Source organism: Vipera ursinii (genome assembly GCF_947247035.1).
Source record: "Vipera ursinii genome assembly, chromosome: 2".
NCBI lineage: Eukaryota > Metazoa > Chordata > Lepidosauria > Squamata > Viperidae > Vipera > Vipera ursinii.
In genome coordinates, this window is record NC_139513.1 from 237,562,609 (window position 1) to 237,581,122 (window position 18,514).

The following is an 18,514-nucleotide window of genomic DNA, read 5'->3' on the forward strand; positions in this document are numbered from 1 at the left end:
TTACGCGGCACTCGGGATTCGACCCGCCAAACTGCCGACCTTCTGATCGACAAGCTCAGCGTCCTAACCCACTGAGCCACCGCGTCCCTCAAGTACCTCGAGTACCTCGATACTCATTGTTAATTGGTTCTGGGAGGTATGATGAGTACCAAACAAATTTTTCCGATAAAGAATAATATAGTGAGTTACACAAGGAAGCCAACATCGACAAATTCTAGCTTGTGTGTTAATTACCAAACAAACAATGAGTACCAGGGCAAAGTTTTCACATCAAAATGTGGTACCAAATTCGATGACTCTCAAAGCAGTTGAGTACCAAGGTACCACTGTATGATAAACTGGTTATGGCATCAAGTTTGCACTGACTTTAGCAGTCACATAAATAGATCTTCTCAAGGTATATTATTTTTATAGTAAACAGATCATATAAATATATAAATAAATAATAGGAATAGTAGCTCATAAAAATAAAACATTCAGATCTTTATACTTAGACAAAGTTATAGTCATAAAAAATGTAATTATTTCTAATACCTTTGTGTGTTGGAACGGGTCTGACATGTCCATCCATTTGGCCTAAAGTATCATCAGAATCTGGGATCTGTACTTCACCTGTATAAGACAATGGAAATAATATAAGGCATTTAACATGAAACTGAATTCAGATAGCAAATAGGGTTTTCTAAAAAAAATTGAATTCTGTGCTAATTATTATGAATTCACTTATCACATTTATTTCAAAATCCAATAATCTGCAGAATCTAATTATTATAAATTCAGTTATCATATTTATTTCAAAATCAAATAATCTGCACAAGTATTTGGGCATCATTTTATCGAAAAAATGTAGACTATTTTATGATGTTTGGACAGTACATTTAACAAATGTAACAATGTTAACAAAAAGCTTTTGTGGAAAAAAATTGTTTTTAGAGGAATATTTTTATATTTTTATAAATACAATTTTTACACCAATTAGTTAAACATCAAAAAACACTGAAACTAAAGTGCTGAAGTGGAAAATGCTGAGTCTGGTAAATTTTCTAGCTCACATATATGATGTTCAGATCATATATGGTAATCACATGATTGCAGGTAATTGGTAACTAATTGCAATTGTGAATAGGTTGCCAAGCACCCAGGCTGCAATCATGTAATCACAGAAAAGAAAAGAGGTGACATTTATGATTGAATGAAGTACTTTATAAATCATCAAACTTTGACTCTATGTTATAACTTTGAATATTCATTAAATGACCAGTCATAAAGTTGAGTAGTACCTCACATTTAACATTTCATATTGCTGCCACAGCATGATTGCCATTTGAAACAAATTATTGGCACAACCAACAATATTCTTAGTTTTTGTCAGTATTTCCACCAAAATATTGGTTTAATTCAGAGCTAAGCCAATCAAACTAATTTAATCAAGCCCCAATCCATTATCCCTCTAACAAGCATTCCACAAATCTTAGTGATAAGAATATCACTAAGTTATGTAATTTTAGTTTATAGAAACAGCCAATTCTATCATGTTTTTCCTTCTTGTGAATTTCTTCTTTTAATATGTCATCATCAAGATCTCAAAAAATGTTATCTTATCTTACATTAAAAAAGCTCTAAAAGCATATTATTGATGAAACCAAATCAGTGTGTGAAGAAAATATGTACATATTAATTGGAGGTTTGATAGTACTTTTAGCCTTATCTTTAAAAGTGAAAAGATTGAATTTCCATTCCTAAGTGAGCACTAAATTATCCAAGAGCTCAGTGCAGTGTAGATTGAGAACATGTAAGAAACTGGCCAAATTCATTTGTCTGGGATGCAAGATGTATTTAAGGTATGATATGGAACTAAAGAAGTTTAACACCCCAAAGCTTTAAATCATCTGGCTACATCAAAATACTTAAATGTAACTTTCAGTTAGTAAATTAAAATAAATAGGGTCATAAATGGCTTTGCTGATAGAGGAAAAAATACAATCTCTAGCTGGTATTTTAGCTTGCCATCTACAATTTCTTGATTTAGTTGGCAAAAAAAATCCTAAAGACAAATAAACCATAGAGGAATACACAAAAGAGCCGAACTTTTTTGTGTGAGTTTTCTCCCCACCTCATCCCACATTTCAAACTCTCTCAAATCAAAACAGAGACAAAAACTTCTAGATCTTTATTTTAAAATTGTTTAATAATATCTTTGTCCAATTCTTGAGTTCAGTATATTTACTTCTGGTAAAAAGTATCTGTATGCATGCTGTATGTGACTTATCAGTATATAATTGTAAGCCATAAATATAAACATAAAACTATATATAAATAAAATATTCATAACAATATTTATGAATAAACAATGTTAAATTTGAAATATCTCTGCATTGTGTAAATTATAGATCCAATAGAATTATTTTTTTCAAAGTTGTTCCATGTAAATTCACTTTTGATTCAATTAATCAGTCAGTAGTTTTTATCACAAATCAAGGCTTCTCTATGCAAAATCAACAATGTTGTTGTTGTTGTTGTTGTTGTTGTTGTTACTTGCGAAGTTGTTGTGTCCAACCCATTGCGACCCCATGGACGTTCCTCCAGGCCTTCCTGTCCTCTACCATCTTCTGGAGTCCATTTAGGCTCACGCCTACTGCTTCAGTGACTCCATCCAGCCACCTCATTATCTGTTGTTCTCTTCTTCTATTGCCCTCAACCTTTCCCAGCATTAGGCTCTTCTCCAGTGAGTCCTTCCTTTTCATTAGGTGGCCAAAGTATTTGAGTTTCAACTTCAGGATCTGGCCTTCTAAAGAGCAGTCAGGGTTGATCTCCTCTAGGACTGACCAGTTTGATCGCCTTGCAGTCCAAGGGACTCGCAGCAATCTTCTCCAGCAAATCAACAATAAGTAGTCATATTTGAGAAAGAAGCATTTCCTTTTATATAAGCAGTGCAACATGTAAAAATTCTTAAAAGTGCTTTAAATATGATTGATGTCATTATTCTATTTCCTTATATTCTGAGTGACCAGAATATTTCATAAGGTTTTATAAGAGTTTTTCTGTCTCTCGTTGTTTTCATTAGGATTCCTGCAACTTGGATTCCTGTAACCCTATTCCAACTATAATTTTAATCTATCATTTCATTTACAGCACCTATTTAAATAGGTAGGGACGCGGTGGCTCAGTGGGTTAGGACGCTAAGCTTGTTGAGCAGAAGGTTGGCAGTTTGGCGGGTCGAATCCCGAGTGCCGTGTAACAAGAGTGAGCACCTGTCACTCGTCCCAGCTTCTGCCAACCTAGCAGTTCGAAAGCACGTAAAAATGCAAGTAGAAAAATAGGGACCTCTCTGGTGGAAAGGTAACAGCGTTCCGTGCGCCTTTGGCGTCTAGTCATGCCGGCCACATGACCACGAAGACGTCCTCGGACAAGCGCTGGCTCTTCGACTTTGAAATGGAGATGAGCACTGGCCCCTAGTATTGGAAACGACTAGCACACATGTGCGGGGAAACCTTTACCTTTACCTTATTTTAATAGGTACTTAATAGAAAACACAAGAAAAAAACATGTACAACTCCAACTATTACATACAGAGGCCAATGATTCTTTTGCTAAGAATCTACATAACAAGAAATAATAATTGGCAACATAACCATGGAATTGTGCACTTTCCTTAGTAGTTAAAATGCTGCTTGCAAAAGGTTTTTACTCATAAAAGCAACAACTAGATCTCTAAACAATTCAAATAGTCATATTACTCTATAAAAAGAAGGAAAGAATATCCCTTTACTAAAAGCACAATAGACTTTCATGACTGGATACCTTCCAGTTGTGTCCATTTTTATTTCCAGAGCTCCCCTAAAAGCATACCCTTACAAAGAATATGGAAGCTGGAGGACACCAAGGTTGGGAAAAGCTAGATTATAGACTTGGCAAAATTAATGAGAATCAAGGAACAAGAAGGGCATGGAAAATTAAGTGTTATTGTCCAGCTGTCAATTTTGATATATTTATAAAATTCAAACATGTACACCCCAAAATATTAAAATTCATCTCAAATTAAGAATTAAAATATGTAATTATTTCTTATCAGAACATACTACTTTAGGACATTGCAAAAACATGCCTTAATGAAGCATTATTCTCAACAATGCAATGATTTACTCATTACTCTTTTCATACAAGCAAATTAGAGCACCACCAGGTGCGAAAAATTCTTAGTATGGGTGATATAAAAGCTACCTTACTAGTAACTGAGATTTTAGCCTTAAACTGTCTAGCATACTTGTTAGAATATTGCCAGACACTTAAATACTATACAAATTGACTTGAATGCTAGTCTGCAGGAACCGAACTGAAAAAATTGAACACAGCATTCAACTGCACAAATGCTGTTATGGAATTTGGTATCCAGAAGTCAATAAATCTCTTTGAGAATTGGTACAAGAAAAGATTCCTCAAACCAAAAGGATCGATAGGTTAAGCCATCAAAGTATCCCAAACACAATTGACTGATAATTTCTGTTTCAGACCTTTATCTGAAAGATAGCACTGTGGGATAAGACCATTCTCTCCCTTCATTGGCTGATTTATACAATGGCCATAAAGTCTATACATAGACAGGTATGCAAAGTGAACTCTTGACCTAGGGAACTGAAAAGGGTGTATAGCCAAATTCTACAGGGCTGTAACACTTTAGCACTCTTCATTGCTGCAGTTAGTTTAAACAAAACATACATTACTTGTTTAAATGGATCTTTTCACAAGTGAAGAAGTGGTTATGCATGCCAACATGCTTCTCTCTACTTTGTTGTGTAGAAACAAGAATTGAATATATCATCCAAAAGCACATTGAATGTAGTGGAGATCGAGTAAAGAAATGTTTAGAAACAAAAAAGAAAAAGAAATGATGGCAAGAATGAAAATGCTGAATTAATGCAAATTGAATAAATGTCAGTGATCAATAAAACAACAGTATATAGTTTGGTCATTCAAAGGAAATGGATGTAGACCGGATTGCAAAACAAATATTGAAGAAAGGAGGAACAAATCAAGAGCAAGACCAAGAATTATACTGTTGCGTGGGGTAAATAACATTATCAAAAAGAAAAAGGTGAGAAATTTAAACAACTAAAGGCAATATAAGAAATAGCATGTAGATGTGGAAGAAGCAAAGATGATTTACAAGAATAGAAAGGTTTGGGAGATTCAGTGGATGGTGTGGACTAATTTTAGCTATATTTATCTACTCTGATGTCTTTGATTCATTTTTCTTATTAATTTGCATTCCTTCTGTCCTTTACATCAGCAGCCCCCAAACTTTCTGGCATCAGGGACCAGTTTCGGAAGAAAAATTGTCTTACACGGATGGGGGCAGGAGACACTGATGGTTTCACATGCAGCTTAGATCCTTCTCATGAGCAGATGAAGCTTCACTCGCCCACTCCTTGTGCGGCCTGGTTCCTAACAGGCCACCGACTGGTACTGGTGCCCAGCCCAGAGGTTGGGGACCCCTGCTTTACATGATGTTAATCTTGAAAGTAACAGTGTTATGGATAACAGACCGGTTGGGGAAGAACTGATTCAGATCTGGGAAGCAAAGTAACTTATGCAGGAACTTTGAATTTGCAAATTGGAAATTTGTAGCAAATGAACCAGTCATTCATATTTCAGGGTTTTGAGGGCATAACTGGCTATTATGGCTACCAAAAAGTAGCCCTGACTGCCTGTTGAGAGAAGAGAACATGACATACAAAGATTTTAAAGTCAACTGTAAATTGCACGATTCCAGGCTATGTGGAAGTCTTCAGAAGGAAGGTTTGGTATGCTATCTTTAAACCGCTGGTTTATTGGATTTAATAACTAGTAAAGGAATATCTAGGGCCACCCTGTAACTAATAGGATGTTACATCTCCTAAAGATGCAAGAGGAGTTTTAGATATATTCCATGAGACTCAATATGCACAGAACTGAGTGTCATGATGGAAATTGCAACACAAATCAAGCCACAACTGCAGCTATTACACCCTGCTATTTAAAATGCCAAACCAATGAACTTCTCTGGAAGGTTGGCACAGCTTTTCCCATCCTTCTGAGCATGTGTGTGCCTCCACAGAAGATACTGCTCCAGACTGCTAGTAAACTGAAGGTTCAAAAAATGAGAACTGAAGTGGTTTGCAGAGCCCAAATATTCTGACCTCTTCTGATCAGGTCTTCATGAAATAAACTGAAGAAATTGGGCTGTTCCTACAGTTTTGATCCCCTCTGGAAAGGTGTTTCAACTGATTTTGAGAAAGATGTTCAACTACTTCAACAACAACAACTAGATTTCTCCAAAACAGTCTTAACTGGAAAATAGCAGGTGGCTGAATTATTTCTTACTGTTCTGCAGATTAGAAAAAAAAATTCTTTTTAATTATTTATATAATAATTTAATTAATTTAATTATTTATTAATGCTTAATAAATAATGGGAAAAGGGCATTTTATTATTTTTCCACAGAACACATCTCAGTACTTTAAACAGAAACGATAATCTGGTTAACAGTATAATATTCTGAGTCATTTCCAGGGCAGGATTCTTGCAGTTTTAAGCCCTTATTTATTTTGTGAGTATTAAATATACTGTTTAGATAACAATTACACACATCTATTTGTAGACTCCACATCTGTTGCTAATCTTTTGTTTAGGAAAAAGATAAGTTTAAAAATGGAAGCTAATGGATGAGGATCAGCATTAAACTACACAGTGAAACATACACTTTCTTGCCTACAGATGGTAATTGTCAATAAAACATTATACCAAATAAAAATATTTCCTGAAAATAAGAAGACATTCCAAAAACTATTTCACAGCTGGAACTGCAAATATCACTGTCTAAATACACTCAAGAACAGTACTAAACACACCTGCAGCTCAAACTGCACCCAGCAACACAATCATTATCCACAACATGACTGTGTGATTATTTCACTGCTTCTGGCTGTGAAAGCAATACAACAGGAACACACATAAATCCAGTCTCTCTCTCAAAAAAAAAATCCAAAAAAATCCCAACCCTGAAAATAATCTTACTTACGGGTCTGGCACTGCATAAATCAGGCAAGCAAATGTTTTTTTTAAAGGATTGCTGTCTCTTTTTAACAGAATGGAAATTAATAAAATTTAAGTGATGTTACTATTCTCATGTGAAATGTTCAGTTATTAAAAAAAAAGTTTTAGAAGAAGCAAACAAGAAACTATTCCGTGAAAGAAAAATTTCCACCTATTCAACTTTTTAAAATGTTTCTAAATGCCTTCAAATGAACAACACGCCAAAATATGTATTCATAAAGAACAGTTTCTATAAGATGGCATTAATTAGCAATGCTTAACCAAGCATATATATGGCAAGGTAATATTACTGAGATCACAAAGCCTATAACTTTTAATAAATTGCAACTGGTTTCTATGATAATAGGACTCAGCAAAATAAATAAAAGCAATCTTTTTAAAATGTTAATTAACTGAAAGCAGAGAATAATATTTTCTATCAATACAGTTGACTAGAACTAAAAAACAGGGAAAGCTGAATTGTAAAAACACTGTTGAACTATATCTGTTTCTATAGCGCTGATAAAAATATTTCATCATTAAAATTAAAGATTTTATCAAATAAAATACAAAATTGGTTTTAGCTTGCAGATCCAGTTACAGTGTTTTCTTTCCCTAAATAAGGAAAACCTGAGCTTTGGTATACTTTCACTTCTTTTACAGAGTTAAGACCAATATACTCTTCATTTTATCCATATGGTATTTTTATCTGTTTCTAACTTATGTCTATCCTGCCTTTCCATGACAATATTCAAAGCAATGTTAAAATGGAAAAAGTAGAATGGGGGATTAAATAATCAAACAGAAATTAATTAAAATTTCTTATACAAGTAGCAAGAGCCTTTTTTTGGTATTTTAAGATCAATATAGAAAAGGGGAAAAACACACTTAAATTATCTCCCACAAATTATAAAACTATTACTATCTTCTATAATTTGCTCCATGAAATGAAAATTTCAGCTCACAGAATTCTCAGCAACTCTATGTGGTACAGTCATACCTCAGCACCTGACTGCTTCAAAACTTGCTGAATTCAGTATTCGTTGCATTTTGAAGCAGAAATCTTGTCCTAGCACTTGTCTTTCTCCTGGTAGTCAGCGCGCAAGGAAGAACTTGATGGCATTTGCTGCCTCATGGTCTGCTATTTCTTCTGCCAAAATAGCAGGTCACATGGTAAGTCGTGTAGTTTGCTTAGTACTTTTAGTATTTGTTGCATCTTCCAGAATGAATTATCAATGAGTACACTGTAATTCTGAGACTGATATCCCCATGTCTGGAACACCCCACTTTAAGAAAGGCTGATCTATGGAGGACAGCTGAACGTTCAAATTCAGGTACAGTATTATGATCTGCATAAAGATGATTGATTATAAGAGAAGCCAAAGAAAGTCCGCAGTACTGAAGAAATCTATGTATGGAAGCAAAGAAAGCACTTACTTTTGCCTTGAGTTATTTTATCATTTTTTTTAAAAAAAAACTCAATAGATAACAACCTGGCCCAGATTCAAAAGCTAGGTAGGAATGGCATTTACAAATTGTGCAGGAATTACCAAGGCAGTAGGTTAGACTGGGAAGTTGAAACAGTATTCCAGAACAAAGCAATGGCAAGCCACTACTGTAGTGCTGCCTAGAAAACTAGATGGAGATGTCCTTGAAGTCAGAGAATAGAGGTAATGATGAAAGCAGCACCTTCACTGTAACATAAGCTCTACCTCTTTTGTACATGTGTAGTGACAGTGTATATAACCTTAGAAAGGGGCAGAGCTTGCCTTATGTCATCAAGATGCTACTTTTGATTTGTTAACAAAAGCTTCAGTATGATACCTTTAGGTGGGCTGCAGCCCAGTAATAAAGCATATATGCTGTATGCAGACACTCCCACATTAAATCCCAGCATTTATAAGCGTCCTAGAGAAAACGCTGGAAATTGTGGGTTCTCCATATGTAGACATTTCTAAGAGGAGCCTGGAAAACAATCTTTTGTGGACACTTTTACTGGTTTCCTGCAAACTGCAGAGAACTAAATTAGATGTTCTTAGTGGTATCTTTCAACTATACAATTCTATGATTCTAGCATGAAATTCTAGAGAACGTTCCTAGAGAACTGAGCGGTGGCTCAGTGGGTTAGGATGCTGAGCTTGTCGATCAGATGGTTGGCAGTTTGGCGGGTCAAATCCCAAGTGCCGTGTAGCAGAGTGAGCGCCTGTTACTCATCCCAGCTTCTGCCAACCTAGCAGTTCGAAAGCATGTAAAAATGCAAGTAGAAAAATAGGGACCACTACGGTGGGAAGGTTAACAGTGTTCTGTGCGCCTTTGGCATCTAGTCATGCTGGCCACATGACCACGGAGACGTCCTCGGACAAGCGCTGGCTCTTTGGCTTTGAAATGGAGATGAGCACCGGCCCCTAGTCGGAAATGACTAGCATGCATGTACGGGGGAACCTTTACCTTTACCTTTAGAGAACATAGGGAAATTGTATAGTAAGATAGGTTGCACTCCTGTGCTAATCAGGTCTGCAGTCTGGGGATCTTCTTGGATCTTCATCTGCTCCTAGCAGAACAGCAGATGAAGGACACAAATGAGAAAGTTTTTGCACAATTCCATCTAATGTGCCAAACGCAGACAGTTCTGCACTTGGATGCTCTAATGGTTCCTCATTAGTACAAAGATCAGTTGGAAGTCCATTTCTTCAGTCGTACTATAATATTGAACGGACATTGTACAAATGGATGTAACTGGAGGACTACACTTTGTACTTGGGGAAATACTGTACATTGTTTAAGAGTTGATTTGAATGAGCAACATAGAAACCCAAGAAAAAAGGAAGAATCCATCAAGATTTTTGTGGCTGATAGGCTTCAATTTATAGCAGCCAAGAACAAGGATTTTTTTTTAGCACTCTCATAATGTAATAATTATATTAAGTAAAAAGCCTAATGCTATATTGAAATCAGAGACTGCATTTAATGGCTAGTTTTCTCTTTGGTTATTTCTCTAATACACTTCAAAAAGTTTTCTTCTTCATTGTCATAATGTATTCCAGTAAAGAATTTAGACTGATTTGTTGGTAGGATTGTAAACAAATGATACAGCACAGTTAAGACAACAAAGAATGAACATTTCTAGGGAAACCCAAAAGTTTACAGAAATCTACTTCCGCATTTTTATATCCATTTTTTTAAAAAAGGCAAAAAGTATTATTAAAAAGTTAATACTGAAAAGAAAAAAAATATGATGGACTGAGGTTTGGCACCGAATCCTCTATTACTCAAATAGTTGGCTGTAATTCTGTAATTCGGTACTCCTGTTAGACTCCAAGAACCACTCACTTGAAGTGAAATGGACTAATTTAGAACACTAAGAATTCAGAACTCTAAGAGCTTCTCACTTGAAGGGAAATGGATTAATTCCAATATAAGGCAAAGACATCCACATATTAATAGAACTCGCGTAATCTGTAACTTAAAAATACATGCACACATTCTCTTGACCAGATCAGCACTTCCCAACTTTACCGTATATTGGTACAGATAGTCCTCGACTTACAACTATTCATTCAGTGACTATTCCAAGTTATGGTACTGCTAAATGAAGGAATTTACAAGTTGTGCCTGAAGTTGAAGCCAGCAGGGAAGACTGCAAGTCACTGCATCTGTTAAAAGGCTTTGTCCTTTTAATCAGACACACAGTTAAGTCTTGTATCTTTACTAAAATGGTATATTAAGAAAATGGTATATATATAATTAGTATATATATAATTTCATGAACCTAACGAAATGAGGGTTTAGTCCAAAAATATTGATATCACAATATGTTACCCTTTACTGGTAAGTAGTAATATTAAGTTATCTATAAAGTCCCTTATTCATGAATGTTGCCTTTCAATGAATAAAAATGGATATGTTAAAAACAATTAGTTTATTATTAGATGCATCCTTATTCAAAAATTGGACACAGCAAACGCAGCATTAGCAAAAGCCTGACTTTTTGGCAAAGTGACAACATATACATTCACTCAATGTTAGCTTCCACAGTTCATGTCACTCACACCTCTGTCTACAAGGACCTACAAATAACATCTGTTGAAATTTTTGCATAACCTAAACTTTCAACTCTAGAGAACTCTTACCTGTCTAGATTTATTTATGTTCTTCGTAATGGAGCGGTTCATTATTTATACTAGTTTTTTAAACAGTAATATGCCTGTTTTAAGGTTTGTGCATTTGCATAGATGAGATTAAACCTCAACAGCTGCAATGACAGAAAAAACCCTCTGTAACTTTGAATATAAAAACATTTTCAAATAAACTATACACAAGATGTTCTTTTGAATCTGTGGTAGTGCCAATGGACAGCAAAAACCATGAGACTGCATTAGTATTATATGCAAGCCACCAAAGAGCCATCACTGACAAGCTACATTTTTAGGCTTTCAAGATTTAAATCAAATTAACCATTGTGCTTTGTGTTGGCAGAGATTACTATTACAGTAGTACTAAAGTATATTTCTTTCTCATTTGGATTTACTCCGTCTCCTCTTACAACCAATGAATTATATAATTCCACAATAGGAAAAATAAGTCTAGAGCTAACATTGTAAGCTATTACATTTACCTTAATGTAAAAGAAATCTCTTAAATTGACCCCGGGGTTTAAACAACCCGTAGGGCAAAATTTTATGAACTTGGCCTTAGTCTGCCTAATATAGATGCCATCAAATTCATAATTGTACTCAGTAGGGTTTACCACCCAGCATGGAGGTATTTATGACTTTAGTGAGATGGGAATTCCTCTGAAGAGCCAAGATTTAATGGGAATGTTCTTAACTTTTAAACAGAAGTAATGACTAGAAAAAAATATTTGTCAAGGCAGAACAAAGATAATAATGGTAATAATAATAATAATACAATTGGGTAAGAAAAAGAGAGATGACAAATGATTCATCTACAGCCCAACCTTATTTTCCTTTAACCAATATTCACCAACTTTAAGCCATATTTAAGTTTGGATCATAATTCTAAGATTCCCAAAAACATAGCAGGGCTTTGGAATGGTTAAAGATGTATTTCAGTTTATGTAGAGGGCTTTTCAACCTTATCACAGATTGTACCACTTTTAGGACATGACAATATTTGAGTACCACCAGTGCTTAGCAAGGTGTCAAAAACTTGATGACTAAAAAAAAGGGGGAGGGATTTTGGGTTTTTCTGATTAGATTTATTTGCTGTTATAGAAATGGCGAAACCTTTTAGAGACCGAGTGCCCAAACTGCAACCCAAAACACACGTATGTATCGTTGGGTGCCGGGTGGTGGTGGCCCATTGAGTGGGTGTGGCCAATTGGGTTTGCATGGCCCATTGGGTGGGCATGGCTGTGGTGGTAATGGCAGACTGGGTGGGACTAAAAAGTTCAATCAATTCCAACTTTGCGAGATCTTTTTTTTTCCACGAGAAATTGAAATTGATTGAACTTTTTTTTTTTTGCACACGGTGGTGGAGCCCTAAAGCAAAAAGGTTTTATAAAATCCAAGTGAAGGCTTAGGACTGGGGCGACGGTGTGCATGCCCACAGAGAGGGCTCTGCGTGCCACCTGTGGCATGCATGCCATAGGTTTGCCACTATAGTCATAGACTATATGTGAAAATAAATTACAATCTCATAAAAAAATCAGTATTAAACCTATCTTTTACATTCAATTTCTTAGGCCATCTTCCTAGCAATACTTTATATAGCATTCCTTAGTTCATTAATATGAGCTGTCATTTCAAAAATGTAAACTGAAGCCTTTTGAAACAGAACATGAAGCCACAAAGTAGTATTTGAGAAAGAACATTAAACATTTAAAGTAAAAATGTATACATTTCCAATGTAGAACGAAGCACTAAATCAACTAAAGCTTGCTTCTGACAGACCAGTGATGAATTATGGGATTTTCACTAATCCTCAGATAAACAAACTGAACACTGTTGCTGAAGCAGAACTTGCCTGCTTCAGTTATACAACAGCACAAATTTTGTTCCTTTCTCAAGAAGTGTGATATTGTCTTAATTATTAGGCAAGCTGAACCATCCAAGTTTTTTAGCTGTCCTTTGTATGTAGTATTTAAAAAACGCAGTAAAAGGAATGAATGCCTAAAGGATTAGTTAGGCTTTAGGGGCACAACATTCATGGCTGACTGAAATATGTTGATAAAGACAGAACATTTGTGGTATAGTTTCATAATCCAGAGTCCAAATCCAAAGGAATAAATAAAATTATATTAATTGAATAAGTATGTTCCAACATAAAATCATTCAATTATTTAGAATAATTAATTCAAAACTTTCTTCCTTTCTTTCTGCCCTTCTTTCTCTCTTTCTCTTTCTCTCCCTCCCTCCCTCCCTTTTTAAGATTTATATAAGTGTTCATCTAGTAACCAACTCTGGGTGGCTCCCAATCAGTTTTTTTCCCCCACTCACAGAGAGGGGGATAATTTGCATCCTTCAAATGTTCCTATTTGAGCAGCCTTTTTCTTGCAAAGCAAGAGTCAACAGTCTTCATGAGCCTTTTTAACAAAATGTCACGCATCTCTGTAAAATGACGAAGTGTCAAGCAACAACAAGAGCGGTAGTGCCCATGGAGAGGGCAAGGGAGAGATAGAATACAAAAGTAGCACTATGGCATAATGTTGCAGGCCCAATTCTTTATAACATGTGCATTACAACATCATATGCATCTACAAAATGGGCAGAGCACGTAGTCATGTTTTCATTATTTTTACAAAAACAACAAGCTCACTGGAAACTGTTTTAGAGAAGACATTAAAGAAGGCTGCCATATTGAGTTTGTATGAAGCCAAGATACAAGAGTCCATGTTTTCACAATAGGTCTATAAACTAAACTGAGTTTATTCTGTAAATGCAGTCACTTAAATTCACTTCGTTTTGATTCCAATATGGGAATGTATCATATGGAAGTGTTCTCGATCAACACACGTAACTGTTTTCACCCCGATCCCCCCCCCAACATTAATCTCAGAATTGGGCCCCTGGAGCAATGAAGAATATTATTACCCTACTAAATTTCTTTTAACTCATTATTTTGGCCAAGATGGGACAGAAGTCTTGACTATGGAGACAATCCTTTTTGAGAGACAGTAATGTATAAACCAGATGCAAGAGAAACCAACTTCCAGTTGAAAGAACCCCCCTCCCTGAATCCATTATATATTACCTTGGATATCAGCATGAGGATATAACTTAAAATACATTAGTTGTAGATCAATAAATATATTGTTAAAACTGCATAAAATAAAGATGGCACTGCAAAATGGTGGTTTTTTTTTTACAAATAATGGTTATCAAAGCATAGCCTTTAACATCTAAACCACCATCAGTAAACATAGCCTTTGTTTAAGAATTTTGATTATATAGGGGTGACATCATAACTATGCTCTCTTCAAACTTTTTGAAGGACCAGAAGTTAAGTGCCAAGTTACAATTTCAAAAAGAAAATCGGACATATATACTGCATCAGATTATAAGATTGGCTGCTTTAGAAATCCTATTTTTCTTTCTATAATTATTCCCAGGTGTTCTCAATTGGGTATAGGACTCTCATCTGATTAGAAATGGTCTTTGTAGATCATCTGCTTTATGAGATTTAATACGGCATGGTGCATCACCTTCTAGCCTTTTCAGATCTGAGTCTTTCTTGGTATAAACTTGAAGTGGACAGTGATATTTAGAATAAGCAACAGCATACATGGAGAATTTGAAATAAAGAATTTCACTGCTTTCAAAATTACTTCTATTTGTTCAGAATTCTCTGATTGTAAGCACCCTTCTCCACAAAACTGTAACATCGCTTGAGGTTGGGAATGTGGCAGCTATAATATAACACGTTCAGAGATGCCAACAGGGGATTCTAATGGACTTGCAATATGTTATACTTACAATCCCTTTTTAAAATCCTGCCTTGTTTTTATAAATAACTCAAGGCAGCAAATATATCTAATACCTCTTCCTCCGCCTCCTATTTTCTCCCCACAACCCTGTGAAATGTGTTGGACTGAAGAGAGAGAGAGAGAGAGAGAATAACTGGCCCAAATCACCCAGCTGGCTTTCACATCTAAGGTGAGACTAAAACTCAGTTTTCTGATTTGTAATAATTTTATAAATACTAATGTAGTTTAGTGTAATGGTAGCAAACTGACCCACATTTGCAGAAGTACTTACCTTTGTACATGTATAAATGTAAGCTTGCCTCAACTTTGGCTTCTAAGTAAAAACAATTCTTAACACCATTGGGTTGAGGAAAGGTATGGTTTACTAAAAGCCAAGTGAAACATAGTAGTGGAAAGCCAGAGCTGAAATTTGTGTGCCAAAACCCCAAGTGAAAACTTTTCCCCACTTAGGCACTTCCCATTGCTGGTACCCCATTGTCCAATCAATTTCAAAGAAGATGTTTTGGGGGGAAAAACGGCCACTCTGATTGTAGGCTGGTTTACAGCTGCATTCTTCTCATAGTAGAGCAACTTTAGAAGGCCTTCTTGGGTAAGGCACTTTCACTTTCTCAGCTTTCATTTTTCTGCCCCCCCCCTCCCCAGCACTCTGTCTCCCTTCCACCAGGGTTCATGGCAGACTGGTACCGAACAATTGCAGAGCGCAGGCGTGAGATGGCAATTCTGACGCTAAATCTTTTCAAGACTTTTTAATTAAAAATTTTATTTTGTTATTGCTTTTTATTATTTTATTATTGTTGTTATTGTTATTGTTTTATTGCTATTGTTCTATTATTTTTTGTTATACTTCTGTGTATATCTACTTCTCTTTTCAACCATATAGGAAATTGCAGATAAAAAGCACGCTAAATTCCACAGAGATAGAGTGACTTCTATTCACAGGGAGGAATAGAAAATATAGTACAAGAGGTGAAATCTGTAATTATGTTTGCCTTTAATATAATTAATCTTTACGACAGAATTTATAAAATGGAAAAATTTTAGGATTACAGTATATATGATCAACAATTAAAAAGCACTTTTTCATTGCAGATGTTAATTCATATAATAAAATTGCAATAAAGCTTTGCTGTTAATTATAATGCAATAAATTGAAATGTAAAAAGAGAAGACATATAAGGGGTTTATACCATTGTTTTATTTTGATTTGACGAACCATAGGTGCTGTGAAATGCCTTGGGAAATAATTGCAAAGTCAAGGCACCCATTCTGTGACATTATTACCTACCCTGATATAAAGGAAAAGCAACTTACGTTCAATTAAAAAGACTGTTCTGTCTAAAAGCAAGTCCAGCTGTCGGTTGAATGCTAGCAAGCATAGCCCTACAAAACAGTGACTGTTTAAATGGGTGCAATGAGGGAAATATTTTTAACTACCAGGTGTCTTAATCACCAAAGGCAATGTGGTATCACTAGGCCAGGGGTAGGCAACCTCGGCTCTTTTATGACTCATGGACTTCCAGAATTCCTGAGTCAGCTATGCTGGCTGAGGAATTCTGGGAGTTATTTTTTTATTTATTTTAATTCCATTTATATCCCGCCCTTCTCCGAAGACTCAGGGCGGCTTACAAGCTTAGCAGTAGCTTTCATTCTATGTATATGCCTGCTTGTTAGGGTTTTCACACACACACCCAAGCGGCATTATTACGAAGTCAGCTTAATTGCCCCCAACAATCTGGGTCCTCATTTTACCTACCTCGGAAGGATGGAAGGCTGAGTCAACCTTGAGCCTGGTGGGATGCGAACCTGCACTAATTGCAGGCAGCTGGTGTTACTTAAGGAGGCATTAGCCCACTGCTCCACCAAGGTTGAAGTCCATGAGTCATAAAAGAGCCGAGGTTGCCTATCCCTGCACTAGGCCAAGACTTGGGAGCAAAACGCAAGTTCCTACATAGCAGAAACATGAGGAGAACCTCCAAATATAATAAATGAGCAAAGTAAATCATAACTGCCATTAAAAGGAGACAGGGAAAGAGAGCCTAAAATTACCTAGCTGGCAATGTAGAAAATTAGCATCTAAAATATCCTTGGTCTGGAAGACAGGATACACTGCAGCATCCTAGACTATAATTACATTAATTACATCTAAGATTCATTCAACTTGTTATCCAGCCAAAAAGAAGAGCTAGGCACGTATCTCCCATATACTTATTCCAAAGCATTTGGATATAAGATATTATTATTTTTTAAAAAAATATGATGATATGAATACCCATCTAAATTTGACAATGTATTAATGGAAAACTGTTGCCAATTTGAATGAAGCAGAACTTTAAAACCCTCACTGAAGTGTCAAGGGACTTAATCTACTCCTGATCTTATTGAACATCACGTTCCTTGGTGATGTTTGGATAACATTTTTGAAAAAAACCACTAAGCTTTTAATTACTTCTGACCTTTAGTTGAGATACTGTCCCCTCCTCACCATGGAACAGCTAACCTGGTGCTATTATTGCAAACTCACCCCACTATTGCAGTTTAACAGGAGGCAGCTCACATTGCAGACATTCTTCTTCTCTATTATAAAATAAAGGAGTTCCTGATTTTGAGAAGGTGAAAGAAAAAACCAGCAAAATCCACAATTAAGTTATTAAGCCACAACAACTGTCTTTTGTAAATGCAGATTAAATTTTTAAAAAGCATCACTGCAGAAAGTTTATTGAAAGTACAACTTTTGATTATTAGACACACACATATTAAAATTTGTATCTCAAATTTTTATTTTCCTACAATATTTTGGGTATTAATATTTCCATCATCTGAAACTTCCAAATTACTGAAACATTTATATCAGCTTTCCATTAATCTCTTTATTGTTTGATTTGATTTTTTAGATTTAATTGCTGTCTATATTCTTGGAGCATGGGAAGGCATATATAATACTTTCTCCTGTTTTTTCCCTACAACTTCAGTCCTGTGAGGTAAATTGGATTGAGAGAGCGTGACTGGCCAATAAGTCCTTGCTAGGTCCTTAGGCTATGTAAACACCAAATTGAAGAGTATCATCTTAAAGTTAATTACATGTAAGACATTTGCTCATTGGTGTCCTCTTTATTCTATTATGCTCTCCCCACAGAGGTTTGTGAAGCACCTTTCATTACAACTTTTAGCTGCTTGCTGAAAAAATGGTTCCAGGAAATTATAGGCTAATCAGCTTGACATCAATATAGGGAAAATCTTGGAAAAGTTCAAACAAATGGTAGATTTGTCAGCTCCTAGAAACGAACAAGGCAATTACTAGAAGCCAGCATGGGTTTGTTAAAACACATCATGCCAGATAAATCTTATTTGCCTTTTTTTGATAAAGTTGAATATATTAGTGGATCAGGAAAATGCTGTGGACATAGTATACTTGGACTTCAGTAAGGCACTTAACAAAGTAGACTGTAGACTACTTCCTGATAAGATAGAAAAATCAGCACTGAATTATGTACCAGTCCA

General features: G+C 35.6%; 1 protein-coding gene across 1 annotated transcript in view; it reads right to left on the minus strand.

The window, feature by feature from the left end:
• ROR2 (receptor tyrosine kinase like orphan receptor 2) overlaps positions 1-8,201 on the minus strand; it is a 54,390-nt gene extending 46,189 nt beyond the window's left edge. The window contains exons 1-2 of the mRNA XM_083354647.1: positions 8,072-8,201; positions 535-612 (exon numbers count right to left, since the gene is read on the minus strand). Coding sequence (XP_083210773.1) covers positions 535-571 — 37 coding nt within the window. The 5' untranslated portion in view covers positions 572-612; positions 8,072-8,201. The remainder of the gene's footprint in view (positions 1-534; positions 613-8,071) is intronic.
• Between the last annotated feature and the right edge of the window lie 10,313 nt (positions 8,202-18,514).